Raw genomic sequence first — 23,330 nt, 5'->3', positions numbered from 1 at the left:
GTTTATCAGACACAGTCTAGAGGAGTGAGCCTAAGATCTGTCAGTAAATGAGGTTTTTAAGTTTCATTTCTCACTTTCAGTTTACATATTAAAAACTGTGCTTTCCTGTGTAAGGCAGCTACGCTTTKTGTTTACCCAGACCTCATTCTGTGGACGGGTTCATATTCATACCTCACTCGGAACATATGAAGTGCCAAAATGCCAAGTGTAAATGTAAAGTTTTGTAGTGGTTGTCTTTTATTGAGCTTATAGAGACAAAGGAATCTTGGGGTGAACTTCCCTTYGGTCACCTGCACTTCTGCTTAGAAGCAGTTTATTCTGCAGATTGCCATTTTTTATATGTATAATGTGCAGGATAACTGTCTTGGTTCTCACTAAAAAGGAAGAGAATGTAGTCAGAGAAAACAAGGACTTGTTTGGATTTTTGGTGGAAATCCTTTCCTTGTGCTTGTGGGCAGCAAAGTGTGGATAACATGCAATGGAGAGGGTCCTGTCCCCATTCCTCCTTGTCCCACTCCGTAATGCTTCCCTCCCAGACTTTGGGAGAAAGGGCCTTTGCTTTATCTGGAGCAAATGCTTCTTTTGTGTCATGGATGTTGCATATAAAATATTAGCCCTGTGGGCTAAGGGAGCACTGTGACATGAAGACGGTCCTTGGTGTTTACCTGTTTTTCCTGGTGGCAATTATTATTATTTTTATCTCCCCTGCRATGAAGAGGGCTGCTCCTCCGTATTTGTTGTTTCAGGACTTGTGTTCTTAGGCTGATATCTGCACGTTCCCCAAGCCTGTAGCGTTCTCATGAAAGGCCCCGTGAACTTTTCCGGGCACGTCGTCTGCAGCCGGGCGAGGAGTTTTTGGCGTGACTTGAGGTGCATCCGCAAGTGAGACGAGGATGGAGTCGATGGGGACCTTGCTCTCGCTAGCAGAGGGAAATGCAGCCTCCTGCATCCGCAGCTGCCTTTGCACCCAGCGTGTTGGGCACCTGCTGCGGAGAATACTTTTTTATTCTATGTGTGTGCRTATATAATAAAAGGCTTTAAGCACMCTTAAGAAATGTGCTTTTCTGCAGATGCCTGGGCCTTTTATTACAGCAGTAATTCTGATTTAACTGTGCTTACAAGRGCAGTGCTCAGAGTTCCCTGCCGGGGACCTCTGGGGATGACGTTTGGAGAGGCAGGACGTGCTGGTTGCTGTGCCCTTGCTGAAGAGGCTGGCAGGGCAGAGACGGGGCAGTGGGAAGGGACCTTTGCCTGCCCAGACTGTATAGTTTTGCATCCCCTGGTCATTCACTCCCTTTTTAGTAGCTCCCTGGACGTGCTGCGTGGATACACTCCATCCCTCCTGCTGCGGTGGGAGAACTGCCTCCCAGGTGTGAGAAATGCGGTTGTGCAAGTTGAGGGTTCCCGTAATAACCTTACCGATTTCATTTATTTATTTATTGGTAATAAATTGTATGTCTCCCTTGCTTTGAAGTGTAACCACAGAACTCTGTGGGCGCTTTATGCAAGGTGCAAAGCTGCAGAGCTGGGTTAAACCGGGGGCCGCGTCGCGGTGCCGCCGTGTGCTGTGTGAAGCTGGTGAGCCCTGCCCGCCCTTCCCCGTGCCGGGATGCCCGTCAGCATCCCCCAGGGAACACGAACCTGCTCCTGGCCCTGGATTCAGGCTGCTGCTGGGGAAGGTTTGGCAGCGTGRTCAGCACGTGTGTGTAGCTGTGCTCAGCAAGCGCTGGGCTTGCTCTTGCCGCTCTCTGCGGTGGTTTAGGCCTGTGGAAGGCAAGTTTTAACCAAGAACGTGGTGAAGATGTCCTGGGGTTTCTTTCTGCACTACAGGGCATCAACTTGTGTTGAAATAGGCTAAAAACCTGCTAGAAATGGCGGGAGCTCTGTTGCAGAGTTTCCTTGGGCAAAGGAAAGATGATGACGTGTGTGTTTCCATACTGCTCTTTGCATATAAGAAGTGAGTTGGCTTTTGCATTAAAAGCTTAGACGAGTGCTTCCTTTGATGTCAGCATCTGCCCAAGCTGTGCCCTTGTTACCCCTGTCGCTGCACAGCGCTCGGCTGAGCCAGCACAGCCGCTTGCCGGGGTCCTGAGTGGGCTGGATGGGGCCGCGGGGCTTCCTCTGGGCCCAGCTTTTCCCCTTGGAGTCCCTTAAATTGTGTCCCTGCTGCCGTTCACTGCACGGACACAGAGGCAGCTGTGCCGGAGTGATGAGGGGATGCGAGCTGGAAGGGTCAAGCTTTCTAGAGTGAAATGAGGAAAGGAAATGCTTAAAATGCTTATCAGACGAGGCTGTTGCTGTTCTTTTTTTTTTAAGGATGTGTTTTCCAGCTCGTGCTGCTATACAGAAAACTGAACAGGTCCGATGTATGGCGGAAAGAGGAAAGGCTGGGAAATCCAGGGTGTTTATAATACAAATAACAAAATAAAAAGCTGACTGTGGCTGTGTATAGTATAGCTGGCACCCCGGAAATATTAATAGCGGTTTTTTCTCTCTTTTTTTTTTCCCTCCAGCTTCTCAACAAAGATGCCTCCGAACAGGAAGGCCTTACATTTCCAGCCGTCAGTCCTGCATTTTGGAATGCAGTGAGTATCTTTCTTACATTATTACTGTTCTTTCAGCTACGGGTGGCGTGGGGAGAGGAACCACTAATCTGGGCTGAGTTTGGGCCAAGGGCGTTAGCTCAGACGGTTCCATCCTCTGGCAATGCCAGAAACGGTCCCTGCCACCGAGCTGGTTTTATGCTTCTGCCCTGCAGGATTTCAAAGCCGAGAGGAAATCAACCTACCTCTAAGAAAAATGGAAAAGGGAATAGGGAACCCTAACAGCTTCCGAGCAGACTCTGAACACTGCGGTCATTTTAGGTGGATCTGAAGAGACCTCAGATCAGACCTTCCTGATGCTTGTTCATGTCTTGATCAGTTGCCTTTATGGTTGAGAGGGAGCTTGTTGCTTTCTTTGATTTATTCCTTAAAATAAAATCCCGCCCCCCCCCAGACAGTTACACTGGTAGAATATTTAAGGTTTTTGAGGTCTCCTCTAAGAAAACTTTTAAAAGTTTTTGATGATAATTAGTCTTTGTTCCATTAGTAACCAGAAATGAAACTGTAGGCTCCTTGTGAGTTCAGGGAATGTTCCCAAGGCTGTGCATGTAAGAATGGAGGTAAAACGGATGTATAAGCTGCTGTTTTTTTAGGATATACTGGCTAAAAATAGCTATGAGTGAGCTATTCTTTTAAGTGACAAAACAAGACTTTGCTTATTTGAACTTTTTTTTTATTGTTATTATACAAGAAATTGTGCTTAGGAAGGTAATTTTTTGGTTTTTACTTCATGATGTCCCAGTGACTAAGGTGGGTTTTGGCTGGCTGCAGCTCTTGCATCCCAGTGTTTCTTACTTGTCTTTGCATGTTAAAGGACAAAATTCATGTAGTATGTTTCTAAATGCAACTGGCAAGTAGTTGCATTTCAGTATGTTTCAGTGTGGCTTGTGTTTCTTGCTTTTTGTACATTGCCTCAGCCTATATGCATTTTATTTCCCTTTTTTTTCCCCCTGCAGGTTCCTGGGGCTACCCAGAGCTAAAATGCTGCATGCCTACAACCCTAGCAGAGATAGAGAAGTTGTAGTGAATTCAGTGTTTACAGCTACTAGACAGTTTCATGTGTCTCCTGTTCATAGCAGGGTGAGTGCTGATGTACTTTTGGAAACTATGCAATGGCCAAGAGCCAAACTTTCATGCTTTCTTTGGCCTAAAGTTTGCATTCTGTGTTCCCTCTTGGTGCTTCTTCTTAGGACCTCTGACTTTTTCTTCTCTCTGTTTTTGCTAGTGCTTTTTTGTTCACTTTTACTTTGACAGGTGTGAAAGAAGAAGAGATCCAAATTCTGCAGTAAGAAATGTGTTTTACGGTAATTCAGGAAAAAAAAGTCTTCAGTGTTAAATTGGCTGTTTAAATCTTTCTGTAATATGTAGTGTTATGCAGTCACTCACAGGCATGTGGGTGTTTACAGCCYTGAATTTTCAGTCTTTTCCACACATTTAGAGTAGAGCGTTCTTATGCATTTTGCAGTGCAGTTATGAACATGATTGCTACATTATCTAGGACCATTGTTTTAATTCTGCTATTTTTATGAAGTACAACAATGTAATGCATGTTAAGAATGAGTTGCTGTTATCCCAGTTCGATGAAGCCCAGAGTCTTTGCTGATGTGCAAAGGTGTTTTTTCTTCTTYTTTTTTTTTTTTTTATAAGCTTGTATCTGCTTTGTATTTTTACTGTAGTTAAATTGCCACCACTACGCAGAAATAAACTTGATCACATTTTCTTGATCTTAATAAGTTTAGACAGACGTACTTGGTTACTATTTCTTTTGCCTGGGTTTGTCTTTGACTCATTTAACTACATGTGACAGAGGTGAATGATTCGTTTTGTTAAAGGCATCTATGCAAAGATGTCTTTTATCAGACACAGGGGTTGTCAATGCTGTGCAATAAATTCTGTGTTAAAAAGGAGCTTTGACTGACTAGGCCTGAGCTAGCCTAGAAAATCCAGGTTTAATACAGCAACGTGCTGAATGCTCTCCGCTCTTCTCCAATAGTGAGACTTGAACACTATGGGCAGGGGGAATTTTCAGGTCTGAGGGACTCACCAGTGTCAGGTGATATATGTGGAAATGTGTACTGAGCTGTGCTGCTGAATGTTTATGTCACGATTAACTGCGCTGAACAACAGGCTTCTCTGTGACCTCCCCAGGTCATTCCAGCGATGGGAAGAATTTCTTTCAGAGTGCTCTTTTTGCCAACAGAAGAAGGCAATATTGAAAGCTCATTATTTATAAATACCTCATCTCATGGAGTACTTTCATATCAGGTAACTTTTGTAAGGTTTATTTGTGTGTGTGTATTCTTGCAAGGACATAGTGTTGCCACTCTTAGGTGATTCCCTGCCATACTGGAGCCTTGAATGTAGTTGTCACAGAAAACACATTTTTTTGAAAATTAGAAACTTTTTTAGAATGTCTTCAACCATTCTTTGGTAAATTGAAATCCTTAAAATATTCAAGTAGAAGATGTAGCTCGTCTTTAATCTGATTARCTGGGGAATATGAGCAAATTCTAAGATTCGTTGTTGTTATTTTTAGTGGATATTATGTATTTAAAATTCCTTTACGTTTATTAGTTTACTTTGTTAAAGAAAAATCCAAATTCGGTCATTTAAAAACAGCACCAGCTTCAATGCACCATCCACCTGTTCTATCCCCACGTAGGCTACTGTGTTGGAAAATAAAACCCTTTTAAAACAGAAAACTTAGATGAATTCAATCGAAACACAGTTGCTGCAATGGAAGCAATGGAATTTATTAGGGTAAGCCCAASTTTGGTGGGAACCTTTCAGCAAAGATGAAGGAACAGTACATTATAGAGTGATAAACCTTTTTTTCCCTTTTGTGCCTTTCCTGCCTCTCTGCATTCACTGCTGACCCCTTGTTTTACTACCCAGTCAGCTCAAACGGGGTCTTTTGTGGCCAAGTTGCAGGGAAGCAGTTGTGTCTGTGTCGCCAAAATACCGATCTGTCTCCTGTTGGACGGCAGCTAAAATCAGCAATGGGTTTTCTTGGAGAGTTTCACCAGCCATCCATAACAGAGACAGAAAGTAATTGCCCGTGATTTTAACTGACTTTAGGTTCAGTGTCAAATTTGGGCATAACTGTAGTGGTTGATACACAGTTACAGTGTCCTTGAGAGCACAAAAGCCTTGAAATGTTTTTAATGCTTCTAAGATATTTATATGTCTGAACTATGCAAGAATCACCCAGTTGGACAGGAGGTGCCATGGTAATAAAATGTTGTTTGTAAATGCCTCATTTTTTTTTAAGTGTATTCTTTTTTTTCTGATTTATTTTTCTGTTAATAATGTGCTATCTTCAATGAAAATAGAATACACTGTATTCACCTCTAATTTAAAAAAGTGGGTTTTTTTGTCTAAAATTAATTTAACATCTCTTTGCATGCCAATAAGAGAAAAACCCAAGGGTTTTTCCTTTTGAAGGAAGGAAGTCATCATAGGTTATCTAGCATCTTGTTGTCAGAAACAGCTCTTGGTAGAATGGAACATGAATGTAGTATTTAAAGAAAAAAAAATCAGATTAAAGTTACAATAAAGATTATGGCCAAATTTGAGATGTATTTCTTATATCCAGATATTTGCATTGTAATCACCTGAAGACAAGTAAGAGAGTTTTCAGTTTTGAGATAACTTGATGCTCTGATGATAAGTGGTTTTGTTTTGTAATGGTGCCTGACACTAAAGTACTATTTATGTGTGTAATTAATTTCCACTGTGGAAATCCCCCCCACACTTTTTTTTTTTTTTTTTAAAGTATCTTACTTTTAAAAGAATGCAGTATAACTAAGTGTCAGTCTTTTTCTTTGGGTTCAAGTATTTTGTATGGTGTTGTAATAACTCAAATACTAGATGCTGGTATAATGAATTTGTTATCCAACAGGTTTTTGGAATGGGAACTTCGAAGTCTTCTTCAAAAGAGTCTAGAGTGCAGCTAGCAAATGCCTATTTACTGCTTCCACAAATTCAAAGCATCCAGGCTTCACAAACACTGGTACAGTATATATTTCAAATAAAAGCAAAGCATTAATTTACTGAGGCAGAGGAGATTTTTTGTTCTCAGGTTGCTGAGATGTAAAAAATGTTTTAAAAAAAACCCAAAAACCAAAGTCCAACAAGTCCAAGTACCTGTAGCTGCAGGAGTGAGGTTGCCAGACACAGAGTTATTGTAATGAGCTAGTGTTCTGGTTTTCTGGTTTTATGAGAGTGTTTTGGGTTTTTTTGTTTTTTTTTTTTGACATTTGAGCTATTCCCACTTGTTCCTGTTTGTGCTCCTGTGGTGTGCTGTCCTCTCCGTTGTGCTGGCAAAACCATTTGTGAGGCCTTGCTGTGAGCCAGATTGGAGAACTGATCTACCTTAAAAAAACAAAACAGAACAAAACAAAAAAAGCCCAGTTACTGTGTTACAGGGGGGGTTTGGTGTGTGTGTATGTTGGTGTGGGTGTCTGTGTGGTGTGTTGTTTAATTTTTACCTCAGATCCCGTGCTCCTTCGTGACAGGGCTGCAGAGTTTCCAGGTCAGTAAAATGCAGGGTCTGCCGTGCGGATGAGAACAGGACGCGGGAGTTGGGCTGGAATTTCCCCCTCTGCCAGCACCAGTGCTGAGGATATCGGCTGTGCTCTCCTCACCTTCACCTCACTGTGAGGAATACTGCAAGATAGACTTACAAGGCATGATGATTTCAAATGAAAGGGAAACTGAAGAGAAGACTGTTTTCATAGTTGTCCAGGCCATGCAGAATAATGTTAGCTTTCCTTTTGCTCTTCATGTGTAAGTTTAGTATTGTACATGGATTTGGGGTTTGTGTGTTTTTTTCTTATTTTCAAAAACATATTTGGAATATTTTAGTGCACATTGAATTTAATATTCTACTTAATTCTACTTAAAGATCTGCATTAGTTGCCTTTGTCTTCTGTTTGTTCTGTCTCCAAAGTGCTCCCTCCTCAGAGRGAGTTTTGGTCTCTGCTATAGTTCAGGCCAATCTTATTTTTCCCCAGGATGAGGGGATGAGATCCTCGGCTTTCTCTTGTACGCACTCAAGGTTGCTCCTTGCTTGTGGACATGACACAGACTCAGGTGGGATCTTGTGATGGAAYCCCAAGTCTTCAGGTTTAGTAATTTGTTAATGATAGAGGTAGAACTGACTGGGTTTTGTTATTGCTTTTCATATTACATATATTTATTTTTGAGATGCTATGAAATGCGTTTGTGCAGTTTCACTTCCAGTTTAATGGGCAGTCCTCAGGTACTTTCTCAAGTTTGGAGGCAGACTCTGCTGCTTCTCCTTATTTCTGACAGAAGAGCTTTTAGGGAGCGTTTGACATTTTCCTTTCTGTGTAATGAGAAACATTTTCCCTCCGCTTTCTTTCTCTAGAGTACAAGCTTGAGGTCATGTTTGGCAGCACGGCGTGGTACCACCTGGCACCAGTCTTGCCTCTTCAGTACAYGAGTTGTGAGGGAGCGTTGACTTGGCTCCTCTAGCTCTGTGTGTAATTATGGGGAGCCTGGTTATAATGGGGAATTGCTCTTCAGTTCACTGAACATTGCAAACTGGACAGAAAGAAAGTGGGACAGGTTGTGCCAATATCTGAGGAAGATTGGAGGCAAGATCCAAATAAATGAAGAAAAGCTTATGGCTTGAGCCTGGGTGCCTTTGCTCTGCAGATAGCTGCCCATCCAGAGGTTGATCTTTTYGTTGATCCTATTTACAGTCTAGATCCTATAAAAATTGGTTGGATTCATCCCATTGATTCCAAAGAGATTAGTGGAGGAGTGGGACTTTATTCTCCCTGTGCTTGTTTACAGTCATTAATAGTCACCTTGTGACTTGTCCGGTTTATATTTTAAGCTCAACAACTGCGGAAGGCAAAGATCTATAAAGCTTTTGAGAGCAACTATACACATGAAAACATATGGTACATAAATATTGAACAAACAGTGGAGATTTTTAGTAACAAAACAAAAAAATAAAAACAAATACAGTCACACCTACTTAACTATGCCTTCACTTCTTCCTGTTTGTTCTTCACTAAAGGCAAACGCTAGAGTAAGTTTAGGATTGCATAAGCTTTGTTTGCACACCTTGCCAGCTTGGGATGGATGAGGGGTAATCCTGAACTGATAGTGTGATGGGCTAAAGTTACCATAGTGCCCCAGTCTACTGCTGCTGCTTGGAAGCCTGTGAGAAAGCTCACTGGTGCTTCGTGGTGTCCCTCTCCTCTCCTCATCTGTTATCTCCGGTTCTCAAGAGGTTTTCACTTAAGATGGTAGTTTGGACAGTGACATCCTTGGTCCCAGAGGTAAGAAACTCACTTAATCCAAGTGGCTTCTCAGAGCTGTTGGATGCTGTCTTACCATCACTCCTACCAAACGCCAGAATCCACCTCTGATTTCTAGTGTGGGTTTCACTGTGGCCAGTTTACATCTGTTTGCCATAATATATGTCCAGTGAGAGGAGTGGGCAGAATTGTTGGTAGGGCTGCAGATGAAATTTTAATTGAAAATATGATAAGTCGTGGGTTTGCGTCATGGGGGGAACGTGAACTTTCATGCTGTATGGACTTTGAGAGTTGTAGGTGTCATCAAACTTCCTCAGAGTWTCAGTTCTGAGGATTTTGAGTCAGTGTGCTCTAGCTGTGTTCCTGTATCCTGGAATTCTTGGGATCTGGGCTTGCTAGTGGTAAAGACAGAAGAGCTGTATTGAAACTCCTCAATCCATGGCCATTCAGAAGGCAGTTACCACTAAGCTGTAGCAGATGGTGCAGCCCATTTAGGTCATCTTTGTTTATGCAGCTTCTGGTTCTAGTCTTCGCTCCAGTTGCCTGTTTTTTGGCATTGTTTGGTATTTGCGAGGCCCTTGAAGGGCAGCAACATCAATGTCTCGTTGTGTTCAGACTGCTGTACAAACATAGAGGAGGCTTCAGGCACGGATATCTTATCACAGGAGACACAGACATGGTTTTGCTGACTTCCCAGATGAGTTTGGCGTTTGTGAGCCAATAACACGGGCAACTTTGCAAGGACTGGGAGGACTGCAGGGCCTCTCAAGTTGGGTGTCGTGCAGGTGAGCGGMGGATCAGTGTGAGCTCCCTGGGTGTGGGGAGGGAGCCTCTCCTGCTGCTGCTGTGCCACGGCGATAACGGCCTGCAAAGCGCTGATGGAGCTCTGCTGAATCGTTGTTWCTGGAAGAGCTATCAGTGGCACTGCACTTAGAGCAGAAATAGCCCTTCAGGGCCAGGGATCTTCCTGCAAGGAAAGCGCCGGCCTTCAGGCCTCTTCAGTGCTGGCTCTTTTTAATTACAGTATAGCCCAACTCCAGGAAGCGGTTTGGACTCTGCAGCCTGGGTAATGCAGGAGTATATGCGTGAAAATCCCGAGTGGAGCCTGCTTGGCAAAGCCTGCAGGCCGGAGCCAAGCGCTGGGTGCCTCGGAGCGGCGTTGCTGAGCTGGCCCGTGCCAGCGCTGCCGCTTGTGCTGCCTCTGTGCATCAGACATTGCAGGGGTGGCTGCCTGCTCTTGTCTCCCAGCTAGAATCCCAGACCACCTCTCGGAGAAGGGACACATCCCTGCACATCGACTGGATAGATCTTTTGTTTTCTTTCCCTTCTTTCATGCTTTAAGAGAGGGGCTCTGCCTCCATCTGGTAGAAGCCATTCAAATGCAGCTCTTCCCCAAATTGATAGGTATTTATATTTCAATATTAAAAAAAAAATGTATTAGGGATTGTGTGCTGTGCATGTACATATGCATTTACATGAATATGTGTATAAGACAAAGGTACCGTGTAGCTTTCTGGAGCCTGAAGGAGTGTCAGGGGTTGTGCTGTYGCACAGAGCTCCTTCTCAGTCTTCCCTTATATTGCGCCTCTCGTCTCCACTCGTCTCCGATGCAAACATGCTCTGAATATTTCGGCACTCTGCTTCATGCACAGTAATATTTACAGCGTAAGCGGATTGCGCTCACCATTGAGAAATGCAGACACGGTCRCCATGAGTTGGTGTTCTTAGAAACTCTGCCTTGGATCTTCTTTTTTTTCCTTCTGACATTCTTTGTCTTTGTCTCTATATAGTTACCGATGCTTTAAGATGGTAGGCACGACAATTATGCATCTATTGTCTGCCTTAGATAAGTGAAAATCCTTCTCCTTTTCTGAAGATATCTTTACAGAGAGGGGGAARAAAAGTTCTCATGGAAAGCAGATGAACGTTACACATAAATACACCCAAATTTCCTCTGTGTGTTTTCATAGCAGCTTCACTTTTAAGAAAGCAGAACAGTTCCTCATGTACGTGTGCACTGGGTCAAGTAAAGGAGTTCAAACAAAAGTCTGGAAAAAAAACATGATCTAATTGAATTCTTATGGGGATGGGTTTCTTAAGCTAATTTAAACTACAATAACACTGAATAAAGGCGAAGAACTCCTGATTTACGACAGTGCAAACCATAGAGTCCTCCCAAGGAACACCAACAAAGGAGGTTTATCGGACCAAAGAAGTAACCCAAAAGTGGCTCTTCATAATATCCTAGTGCCTTGCTAAATTCTATTGCTGGTCTTGGTCGTGGAAAGTTAATAAATGATGTGTGTAATAAATGGTGTGTGTTTTGTGGCCAGATGCTGCTTCTGCTCTCAGAAGTCTGAGGACAAAGAGTTTGCAAAAACAACCGAGCTGGTTGGGGTTCACATCCTTCCTCCAGCAGTGTGCTGGAGAGAGAAGTGCCTGTTTTTGAGGTGCCATTAACCATCTTTCCAGAGGCTAGATCGCCCTCTTGTGTGAGTCCTCAGTCCTTCTGGTGGAAAMGCTTGCTGAATCAGGACTGCAGCACAAATGCTGGCGCTCTTCTGGCTGCGCTGTAATGAAGCTGTGCCCAGTGGCATAAATGCAGCATCATGCCTGGGGAAAATCTGGTGCATTCTCACGTGCGCCATGCCCTCCTTTGTGAAAAAGAGAAGGCATCTGCACTTTGTGCAGGCATTTCTGAAAGCAAAGGGGGATCCAAAGCAGATTATTGGATGTTTTAATCCCCTTCTTTTGCTTCATTTTGCTTTCCAGCATCATTTTCTTTGAATTCTTAAAGCCATGTGCAGTAAGTCTCATTGATGTCTGCAAAGCTTGCATCTGCAAATGCCCAGTTCAGATGTAACTACCCTTCAAAAGAGAAGCTGGGTGGGGTTTCGTGTCCATCGCCAAATCACAGCCTATTTTAGGTATAGTTAAGGCTCTGATAAGCAGAGTCACCAAGCTGTGATTATGGACATTTTTATTTAAAATCAAGCCACGCAGGCTGAGCTGTTTGTGGAATTAATTTGGCAGTCCAGATTTCCAAATAGCTGTCACCAGCTATGCTTGGCTTTGTCACTGCTGTTGCCTCATTAGATTTATGAATGTTTAACAAACTGGCGCAGTCAGTACTTTTTTTTTCTTTCCCCCCTCCTCCCTTTTTGCCTTTCCAATCAATAAAAAGGTGAAACAAGTATTTTGTCTGTCTGTTTTTGGCATGAAACCTGCCTGTCTGCCATCGTCMAAAAAATATTGCTGCAGCCTTGGCTCAACGACCGTATTTCAGACTGCAGTCAGCAAAGAAAATATCCAGATAACAAGGAAAAAAGCTTTTATATTAGAAAAGAAAAAGGCTCTATTGGATACAGTTTGTTGAAGCATGAAAATTTATAAGGATTGCTCATCTTCATGCTGTACAAATGTTTAATAATCATGTAGAATAATGCTTGATAAGTAGTTAGAGGTGGTGTTTCTCTCTGAGAATTGGAGGCTGATTGCTGAGTGCCTGTGTACAGCAATTGCATTTGTTTTTAAAAAATTCCTTGCATTGTTGTAGCATACGTGTATGGAGACCATCTTCCTATCTTTATACACTTTGACGTGTGAGTCAGATTTATATAACATCTGTTGGAGCAATCTGCTTGACATTTTCTTCACTTTTTTTCTTTAATAGGCAGAAACTATGAATGCCAGTCTGTTACGCGTTCRTCTTGAATGCAGTTTGCCTAACAATTCATATCAGCAAGTTAAGGTATGTTTATTATCATATTGTAAGTTGCATAAAATGGATACATTAATCAAATTTTAAAGAAATGCTTGCCAGAGTTTTGAAAATTTTAGCAGCAATGCAATTAAAAATGTCTCCATTTAAATGGGAACTGTGGTATGATACCACACTATCACTCCTCTTTCCCCACCCCTCCCAGAAAACAGGCTTTAAACATTTTAATATGTGTTACATTACTTTGTGTGGAGTATAAAAGTGATTATATTTGTGAAATTTCTGTTTTCCAGAAATGTTTTCCTAAGTTTTTGGTAGTTCATACTAACAAAAAAAAGAACTGGAAGAGAGCCTGCAGCCCAGACTGCCTAGGCTGTGTTTTCCACCACCTTTGGAGTGGGCTTTTACTGTGCAGAACAAATGAGGCTCTTCTCAGTAAACTGTCTTGCTAAAAACCTCTCCAAAGCCTTTGGGCTTTTAGGACATTTGATCTCCAGCTGTGAGGCAGTGCTATCAAAAGGGCTTTAAGTAGGTTTGCATAGCAGATAAGCATTGGTTCCCAGTGCTGCCGACACCTGATCAGCTAGTCTGTGGGATCAGATGTGTGGGCCCTGGGCTGTGGTCTGCAGCGCTGTCCGTCTGTCAAATATGAGTGGGCCAAGACCCTGTAGCTATTTCTGTGTGTGCCACACACTGCAGTGGTGCTGTGCTCTGCCTTATTGCCCTGCTTGATTCTTGCATTGCAGAATAAATAAACCTAGGCTTGAGAAGCACCACAAAGCTTAAGACTGCACATAAATCAGCTGTTCCTTGACAGGAGATTCCTAAAAGTGTGTTCCCCTTATACTTGCATTGCTGCAGTGCTTTTTCTGTGCTTCTCTAGCTATTTGTTGAAGTACTGAGGATTTCTGTGATGCTCCATGGCTTACCTGGCATCCAGCTCTCTGAGATGCTTCCCCGCTCCTGCTATACCTCCTTGCAGCACACACCATTAGCCATGGGTGGCTGCTGTCCATTCAGTAGAGCACTTAACATGCTGTGTTTGCAAGTCTTCTCTCCTCCTGCTCCTGAGCAGATGACTCCTGGTTGGCCATCAGAGCCAGCCTCTAATGACCAGGTGTTGCAGGACAGATTGCTGTTCCTCACCGTTGAATGTCTAGTCTCGTTTTGCTCGTTGGGTTTGATTTATTTTATTTTATTTTGCAAAATGGTGTCTGTCTTTGTAGTTGCTCTAAGACCTATCTGTCTTACTGGCGATCACTAGCATGGGAAATAAGACCCTGTTTGTATTTATCTGAAGTATTCTAGCCAGGCGACAGTGTTCTCTATTAAGAATTGTACATATATGTTTGTTTTTTTAAAATTACTTCAGTGAGAAATGGAGACAAAAAACACAGGATTTGGAAAAATAACTATAAACAGACCAGTGAACATGAACTGTCTTCCTACCATTAAGACACATGCATCAGTCTGTTTATGGCACATTTTATTGAAGGCAGAGGATTTAACAAAGGAAACTGTTTTGCAGTCCCTGAGGTGAGACTGACTGAGGCAGTTTATGAATTTGCATTCTTTCAAGGTTCAGTGTCCTTTTTAGTTGTTCTTCGTCTTTGTTTTTGCTGTGCTGTCTTTCCTTGCGCTGTCTTTGGTTTCTGCTGAGAGTTTTAGCAGAGGTCCTAACTACTCCTGTGCATCAGCACTCTTGTGCTCAGCACCTTGCCTGTTTAGATGCTACCCTCAGTTAGCTTCTCCAGATACCCTGCTGTAATGACGTTTTCCTTTTTGCCCCCTGCACACACACTGTATCCCCTTGTTTCACTCCAGAGCTGCTGCTTTATGCCCGATGATCCAATGCTGCTAGAAATGAGCTTAATGGTAAGAATGGAAAATGCCCAACAAGATTTTGTGGAGCACAGACAATACTTATTGGAGAATCTTTTTGTAGTTTATGTAGCAGTGGAAAAAACGAAGACCTCGGGTAAGTCCTAAATGTGACTGCTAATTGTCATAGAAAATGGTTTGTTACGGGCTTCGTAATCCGATGTCCTAAATGCATCGGCTTTAGTGGCAAGCTGTAAGTTTTGCAAGTCAAAGAGAAAATCAGTTCAGTTGCAAGCAACTGGTCTGCAGTTTAAGCTATTTGTTTAAGCTGCAGTTAGTTCMGAGCCCTCCTCTTCATAATTCGTAGTTCATGCAGTTGTAAACTGTGTCTGTTTTGTTCTTTTTCTCTCTGTGCTCGCACATGTACATAAGTAGTGTATAAAGGTGTGCTTTGATTTCTACAGCTCTATTTCTAGTTTCCCATCAATTTAATTAATTGTAATAGGACTAAGAAGACAGAATGGTTTGTATTGTGCTGGCAGTAGTGGCCATAGTGGAAAAGGGAAAATAAGATAATACAGAAAACAAATGTGCATCAGTTGTTCTTGTAAGCTAGAATTCCACAGGCAAAATAATCATCTCYTTACAGTTTCTTTATAGTACATTTATTGGGTGAACAAATCCTCCAAATCCAAGGGATTTTAAATTATTTATAGAGCCTTGCAGTCTGTTTGGATTGCTCTTTTTAGACTGTAGAAACAACATTTCTGCCAGTTGTGCTTTCTAAAGGAAGAAGAAGAAAGGACTGCTTAAGCACCTAGGTTAAAAACATTATWTTTAAGAATGAGGATTTTGCATGAGTAAAAACAACAGGATCCTTTTGTCTTTTAAGAACTTCAGCCCAMCTTTGTCATGTCAAGGGTGTCGGCTGTAACTCTTCTAATAGTTGAGGTACTAGGACTTTTTAAAGTTGTTCTCTGTTAAAGCGAAGGCAAATTGTAAGTTCTGGCCGGRTGAAAGCCTGCTTGTGTAACCCCTCCTGACTTGCTGCTGGTAGGAGGTTCCACATCTCAGTACTGGGGGTGGCTTTGCCATATCACACCGTGCTGTTTGCCTGCTGCCCTCCCTTTGCATCATGAAATAAGAGAGATGCGGTGTTGAGGGAAAGATGCAACCAGGTAGTGCCTTCCTGCTGCGTGCTTTGAGCTGAACTGGGTGTTCCTTCTTTTAAACAGGCGATTCCTCAGTAAATGTCTATGTGTTGAATTCTGGCAACAGCCTTGTGCACGTCCAGGTAATTATGTGCTCCCTGTTGTCATGTTTTTAACATGTTAGATTTGATTGGGGTGTTTGTTAGCTCCCCATTAGCTCACCAGTAAGCCTATTATGGTTTACCGTCTATGAGTGGACTGTCTTTTGCTGGTGGCCAATGTCAGGCTTCCATATTTTTAAAACGTGTCCAAATGACTAACAGATCTTGTAGATTATAGTTCAGTGACGGATTTTATTTTTTAAGRCATTGAAAAGCCTTTTTTTTTTTATAATGCATTGACAAGAACTAATACAGGAGTTAAAGAAATAATCGTAGTATTGCCACAAGTGCTGTGTCTTGTCTCAATGCAGGATATACGACAGTTGTCGCAAGAGGAGATGTCACGTGTGGAGTTTGAGCCAGTACTGCTATCTTCTTCAGCTACAAACTTTACAAAAGTCGCTTCCATTTTCTGTAGAGGTACAGTATAATGTACTTGCAGATAACTTGGTTAAATAAGGCTTGATTGTTAAAGTGTAGCTTGCTGCAGCAGATAGAGACACTGGAAAAACTCAAAATTGGAAATTTTTTTAAGAGGATGAATTCTTTGTGTCCATTTTTTTCCACCGTTTCTGTGTTTATATGCTGCCACTCATTCTGATCTAAAGCTCTAAGCTATACATATTTCAAAAAGGGGAAGAAAACACTAAAGAAAACACTAAAGCTGATTTTAAAATAAGTGCAATTATTGAATATGTTTTTTTGACATCCTTTTATAATTTGTGGTTATTTTTCTGTTTCCAATATATTTTCTAAAAGGCTATTGTGCTTGGGTGGTCATTTTTTAATGACGTTTCTTGGCAGCATGGTTGAAGACGCTTGTCTGAGACCAGGCATGTTTTTCGAAGAGCAAAGATTAAAATTGAAGAATTCTTGACTCCAGCCCGTTTCCTGTTCTGACCRCTAGACTGCAGTGCATAGACTTTAAATGTTTCTGAGGCAGACTGCTTTCATAATGACAGTGGGACTTGTTTTTACCAGAAAAACAAGGCAAGCATGAAGAAGTTGTGGGTTTTCTTCTTTTCTGCTTCAGAATAGCCTTTCATTTATTGAAAGGGGGCAGCATGTTCTGATAAATCAGAATGCTGTTGTAGGAGGCAGAAATCTGAAGCTGTGCCATTGAGTCCTGGTTAAAGCTGGTCAGATTGCTCTTCACAGCCTTTTCTTTTGTAATGTATAATTCATAAATTCATCTTAAATCAAAGTTCAGGACCTCTGAAAACTAAACCATGAACATTTAGGTGTGCTCTTCACCTATGTAGAACATAGAAGTGGAAGAGCAATGTTCTCCTTTGTCGAGTTCATTGAAAGCCTCATAAGGAAATCATTTTGGAAGTGCTTTTTTGTTCTTCCAGTTGGTATTTTATTATATTCTCTGTCTGTTTTTGCCCAGCTGCATCATGTGACAGTGAAAACTCTTCTGCAGAAGACAAGAAGAAGAGCCTGTTGGGAGGCACTACAACACTAAAAGCCTGTCTTTCCTGTCCTGTGATGGAAGGGTAGGTTAACAGTGGATTTTTATTGTTAACATTCACTGACATTGTGAAGACTACTGCAACCTCCTTTAAGAGACAGGTTAGTTTCCTTTGTCCCTGGATGTTTCTAAGGACAGTGAAGAGGCCCCTTCCTGTTGTTGCTGTGACACTTGCTAAAGCAGACCCGTGGCATTTTAAGTAATAGTTCTGTATTTCAAGAATTTCACGGTGCAGTAAAAGGATGTGCCTTAGCAGTTCTTGAACACAACACATAAATAGTGCTTAGAGTCTGTGTTAAAATTTCCATCATCTTGTTTCTCCAACATAGAAGCAGTATAGTTGTAGAAAAAATGTGGAGTAAATGCTTTTCTTCTTGTGCCAATTTCATGGAAGCTGCAATCTTTCTTGTCAGTTTTTACTCTGATGTTATATGTAAATATTCTTAATATTCTTCTTATCCTTAGTAATTTTGTTTTTCTTCTTAAAACTGTTTTTTTAAAGCCCTCACTGTGCAAGAGTTGTACAGTTATCTTTTCTCTTGTTGACTTGAATGTCAGCGAGGACAGATAGAGATGTATTTGGGTTTTTTTTTTCCTGCATTTACTTACAGATATTTTGACGTAGATCCTTCTGCAGCATTGTTTCACATAGAACCACATCATAATACTTCAGGTTTGTGGRCCATATGGTTTACAAATAACTTTGACTTCAACATTGAACTTACCGAAGTCTTCGTAGCTAGAGAGACAAAGAACATTTTAAAGGTAAGTTTTATTTCGTTTTCAAGCAATGTTTGCCCTTCATTTAAGAATTTATTCCTTTGACATACAGAAGAGAATGTTTAAGAACCTGCAGTTCTCAAGGCTGTTTGAAATCAGCAAAAAAATAGAGTAGTTTGCCTTTTAACTGTTAAGTCCTGAAAAGCTTCAGCTCTCTATAGGCATTATTTGCTGTCAAGCTTGCTTTTGGATTGCTGTGTTAGCAGTTATTTTTTCAGTTGAGTTGCATTTACAGATGCATCAAATTATAGAGCAGTCTATGTTCTCAGAATTGTTGCATGTGTTKTTTTGTGTGTCCTATAGGATTCAGCATTTCTTCATAGGCTGTATTGGAAGTCGTTAGTACATAGAAAAGCTTTGAAGCTGGCAAGGCGAGGCCAGTAATACACTTATGCAACTGCTTGATTCGGAACAGAAAATGCAGTTTGGGAATACTCACATAATGCAGGGATCTAACTGGCCATTTGCATGTTAGGAGACTTGCACATGCAGGTTGTATGGATCACGTATGGGAATATATGAATGTGTAATACAAAAAATAATGCAAAAGAAGAGGAGGCTCACACTTCTTCAGACACTAGTTGTAGTCAAAAATAATTTACCAATTTAAATTTTCTTTGATTCTTTCTAGATTCTGAACTTTGCTGAACCTTTGACTCTACCTCCAGGCTGCTGGAATGTATTTTCTTTAAAACTCAGTGTGAAAGACACTCTAACAAATGTACTTTCTAGTATTTGTTTGACCACAAATGTAGGAATGATGTTTGAAATACCTCTGCAGATTTATTCCACAGTGTCCAAGGTATTGTATTCCGTTGGGCTAGGTGATGATTATGCACTGCAAAGCAAACTGCAGTGACTTCTTTCTTAGCCTTGTGCAGGGGAGGGATGTTGCACTAGATGATCTCCAAAAGTCACTTGCTAAGTTAATCATTTTGTGATTCTGCGACTGGAAATGYATCCCTTAGTCTTGAAGGGAAGAGCTGAACCCCAGACTATTACATGAAGCACAAGCTGAGAAGTTAAATTCTCAAAGTTCAATAGCATTGCAGTTATGGTTCTCTAGGCAACCTTAGTTCTCTGTGTTGACTCACCCACATTATGAACTAAGAAATAGGAATTGGGCTTTTTATTTTGTCATACAGATGGTAATTGTTCTTGTTTTGCATTTTTTTTTTTTTTTACAGGAGGGAGATCTTCATTTTGAAGCCATAGCCCATTGTGATATTCAGTGTTACTTGGGAAAGTCTGATTCAGGTAGGCCTGTACTGTGCACGATTTTTTGTTTGTTTAAAGCATCTGATGGCCATTTTGTGGTAGAAAATGCATTTTATGTAGCAGGGCTTGTGCTGGGAATATTCAGAATTTAAATACAAACACTAGATTTATTTCAGACCCCTAACTCCATAGTACTTACTAAGCTATTGTTCCATCTCATAACATTATGGATTTAAGACCCACCCTTCACCCTTAAGTTCTTGMTGGTGGTATCCTGCTCCTTGCTTTCTTCGTATGCACATTTTCCAGAGATGTTCCGAGATGCATCCAGAGATGTTAGGATGATAAAGCTGCCAAGTACCTCCAAGAGGGTAGAGGTTAGCAAATGTGCTGAATCCAGACCTATATCCTGTGAAATCTTTCTCTGATGGAAAAAAATGATCAATAGCTGCCCTTATCCRGAGTTCTTTATGATGATAATTTCATAGATTTCTCCAAAAGAGCATTTGCCAGGCTGGTAGAACAGCACTGAAATGTCTAAAGCAGTATCAAGTAAAACGGAAGGAGATGGTGTCAGTTTTTCTGGAACTGTGAAATCTGCCCAGATACTGTCATAGCAGATGGGAGTTGTTTTAAGTACCTGGTTGGCATTTATAGAAACAGTGTTAGACCCTGTGTGGACAGGCTRTTGCCTGGAGAATGTGTAATCTGACAGACGGATTCAGGATGGTGTTTTCTCATTGTTGCTCAAGAAAGAGATGACTGGGTACCGCACAGAAGACCACATCCTGGTCTTCTGAATGTAATTCACAATGAATGCTTTTCTGAAATAGCTTTTTTTTATGAGGGGTTCAAAAAGGCAATAGCAGTCAATGAAATGCAGGAAGGAGGATTGAGGTGATGAGTATAAACACAAGGGTAGGAGAATCACTGACACATATGCATATTTGTGGAAATATCTTAAAAGCAAGTAATTAAGAAGTATCTAAATAAAAGAYATATTGCTGATATAAATAGTCTTTGTTTGTTTTCTTTTCATTCTAATAATGAAACACATCCAGATTTTCACATAGAGCTATTTTTCCTTTTAATTAAAGATGCTGGCATTTTTTAAATAGAGAAGTCTATGTGCATGTCTGGAAATACCAGCCTGAAGAATCTGTAGCTGAAATACTCAAATCATCATCCTTCTCACTTGGTTACTTGAAGCACCAGGGACTGTAAAATAAAGTTCACTTGTTAGTTTCAACATTAGCCACTCTTGTTTCCTTTCAGTAGAAATTTATTTTCCTGACTCTCTCCTGCTATGTGAAAATACTTGAACGAGTATGACACCGACTTTCTAAAAGATATCTAGGCTTTAGATTGAAGTAGAGCCTGAGATTTTTAGCTTAAATAGCGTTTGAGAAAATGTTCAGTATCTGGAAACAAGAAACTAAAGCAGAAACACCATTAATGCCAAAGTATGTTATTTGTTTTTCTCTCCCCTGTACTATAAATTAAAACTTTGTACTACTGTATAAAGACAGTATGTGACTGTAGGTATTCCACGGATATCAGTGGAGAGTTCTCTGGAAAGACTACTGAAAAAATCATGAGTTTAAGAAATAACAAAGTGTTCAGAGCATAAAAAATGTCCATGATTCTCATATTCCTGTTTGAGTAGAATTACTGTGCCTCTGCAGATCCATATTTTTAWTGCCCACATTTCATTTGCTTAATGTTATGTATTTTCACATATGCTGTTTTGGAAGGGGAAGGTGGGTTGCACACTCTTGAGTACTTGTGCACGTGCTCTGTCTCCCTCTGTCTCCCCTTTCCCCCATGCAAAAATAGATTGATGAAAGGAGCAAATGTTACCTCTGTTAAATGTGAAAAATCTGTTATTGTTTTAGAAAATCTGCTTTGGCAGAAGAGTCTCTCCCTGGACCGTTCTACGTGGGATGTGGATTCTGAGCTTGCGAGTGAACTTTTTGAAAGGTGGCAAAAAATAAGACGTGGAGAAGCCTGCAGGTCTGTACAAGCTGGTACAGTACTATTAAAAAGAATACTTATTTTCTAAAGTATTTGTAGTTTGAACAAACAGTTTTCACCTTCATGCACGCAAATTAGACATCTTGAAGCATCCAGTGTTTCAGAGCATGGCAGAAAACCCAATTTCCATTTCGAGGCACTGTCAGCAATAATTAAACTTTTCAGAAGCTGATTTTTTTAAATATAAGTAATGTATTGACTACACACCACCACAACTACCCAGCCTGAAAGCAATCAAAGCACATTTTATCAGATCAGCTATGGTAGTTGCACAAATCCTCTGTCAATAGACTGCGCTGTAGTCTTTTCAGGGTCAGGGGCTTTGAATAGTTTTAAAGCTTTTTTAGCCCCTGGCCTAATGGATCCGATGTCCTGGGGAGGTTGGGAAGGACACAGTCTCTGCTCCAGAGCTGCTCTTGTGGAGAGGCTGAGGCAGTGCTGGGAGCCCCTTTGCAGAACCAGGCTGTAGGGCTGGGAAAAGGGATCGTTGCATTGCAGGGGGGGAAGCACAGTGGAAGGGGTGCACCTAAGCTACACCTACTCACTAGTGCTAGGTTGCAGCTTTATGGGCTTTATTTGGTGAAGAGTGTTTACAAGGAAAGATTATTTGACCTAAATAACAGGCTCCAGCAGGTCGTCTTTTGTTTTTTTAACAAAGGTTTCTCTTTTTGCCAATAAAGCAGGAGAAATGCTCTGGGATCAGCTCGCTTCATTCACCAGAAGAAGCTCCAAGAGGAATCGTTCGCCTTTTTCTTGCCACGGTTGACTGCAGAGCCTGGCCTTACGCTGAACTTCAGTGCCACAGCAATTAAAAGTAGTATGGTAAGATTCTTAACCTGCTTCTCAGCAGATGGGTATTTAGCTTGTTTAAATAACAAAATCTGCTGTTAAAATTTGATGCTTAACCTCTTCGTATTGCCAGTACATTCGTGTTTTAGAAATCCTGACATAGTTTAAGATGCCACTTCTCCTTATTCCTTTTGGTCTTTGATAAAGTTCTGCAGCTACCTAATTTTAATATTTTCATACCAAGAGAGGAGCAAAGCCTTTCAGTGCAGATTTTAATGAGCAGTTGTTCGTGGCTGTTAAAGCTTTCATCACATCCTGGCGTAAGTCGTGTGCTTGTGGCAAAATGATAGAACAACGGATAGGAATAGCATGTGCTGATCATTAAGGAGGCATGTGGCTACAGGATGGCTYGCTTCACACCACAGCCGCTTACAATAAAGTGCATAAAATGTTTGCGTAAGATACCACACCAAGAGAGCAGCAGAGCGACGTGTCTTATGAACACACTGACAGTCATTTCTTTCTCATTTGTCACATTTTGGTCACTGCGAACGGAGCTTGGGCCACATCCAGTCTGTAGGGATATTTTCCCCATGCGCATAGTGTGAATTACTTTAATATTCCGTTTGTGCCATCTGACTGTCAGTCAGTGCAGTGCTGTGTGCAACCTGCTTGCATTCACTTCTGTGAGAAAGAATGGCACTGTAACACGTTCTGCCTTACTGTGGAAGACTTTGTGCATTCCTGTCTGCATGTGTAATTCAAAATCCAAGTGGAAAAGTTGCTTTGAGGAAAAGAAGTCTGTATTTCTGCCCATGCTTCATGTTCTCTTAGCTGTTTCTGCAAATGAAGACATTGTGGCGAGATCTCCCGCTGTTTCATGTGGTTTTGTGCACATGTGGTTGTAAAGGATTAAGACAGAAGCCAGGCTAAAGTCCCTTGAAAATGCAGCTCATGTTACCAGTGCTGAATTATTTTTCCTTCCAAATATCAAGAATTTAGTTTTTAACTTTTTCTTTTCCCTTCCAAACTATATAGGTAAAATATTTTGTACTACGAAACCCTTCATCCTTCCCAGTTACATTGCAGCTGCTGCCTCTTTCTTCCTACCCTGATCCTCAAGCTTCAATGAATCTACTCAGCAAATGGTAATTCTGTTTTCCCTTCATAAAGATGTATTTGCTGTGCCTTGTGATTGGTGCTTATGGTTTGTTTTAGTTTTTCAAAGTGTAACTTAGCTGGGGACGACGCTCTGTCCCATTTTGGAMGGCGTAATTGTGTT

The 23,330-nt window shown here is 41.3% G+C and overlaps 1 protein-coding gene across 1 annotated transcript in view; it reads left to right on the top strand.

Annotated features, from left to right (window-relative positions):
• Positions 1-23,330, top strand: part of TMEM131L (transmembrane 131 like) — a 64,070-nt gene that overhangs the window by 17,318 nt on the left and 23,422 nt on the right. Inside the window, exons 2-16 of the mRNA XM_026041652.1 lie at positions 2,514-2,585; positions 3,560-3,683; positions 4,752-4,868; positions 6,505-6,615; positions 12,573-12,650; positions 14,445-14,598; positions 15,677-15,735; positions 16,065-16,173; positions 17,147-17,252; positions 17,839-17,992; positions 18,639-18,809; positions 19,195-19,264; positions 21,121-21,238; positions 21,940-22,081; positions 23,087-23,196. Coding sequence (XP_025897437.1) covers positions 2,527-2,585; positions 3,560-3,683; positions 4,752-4,868; positions 6,505-6,615; positions 12,573-12,650; positions 14,445-14,598; positions 15,677-15,735; positions 16,065-16,173; positions 17,147-17,252; positions 17,839-17,992; positions 18,639-18,809; positions 19,195-19,264; positions 21,121-21,238; positions 21,940-22,081; positions 23,087-23,196 — 1,682 coding nt within the window. The 5' untranslated portion in view covers positions 2,514-2,526. The remainder of the gene's footprint in view (positions 1-2,513; positions 2,586-3,559; positions 3,684-4,751; positions 4,869-6,504; positions 6,616-12,572; positions 12,651-14,444; positions 14,599-15,676; positions 15,736-16,064; positions 16,174-17,146; positions 17,253-17,838; positions 17,993-18,638; positions 18,810-19,194; positions 19,265-21,120; positions 21,239-21,939; positions 22,082-23,086; positions 23,197-23,330) is intronic.

Source organism: Nothoprocta perdicaria, unplaced genomic scaffold (genome assembly GCF_003342845.1).
Source record: "Nothoprocta perdicaria isolate Ctin4 unplaced genomic scaffold, notPer1 scaffold_29, whole genome shotgun sequence".
Classification (NCBI taxonomy): domain Eukaryota; kingdom Metazoa; phylum Chordata; class Aves; order Tinamiformes; family Tinamidae; genus Nothoprocta; species Nothoprocta perdicaria.
The sequence above is the reverse complement of the archived record's forward strand: the minus strand, read 5'-3'. Positions and strand labels throughout refer to the sequence as shown.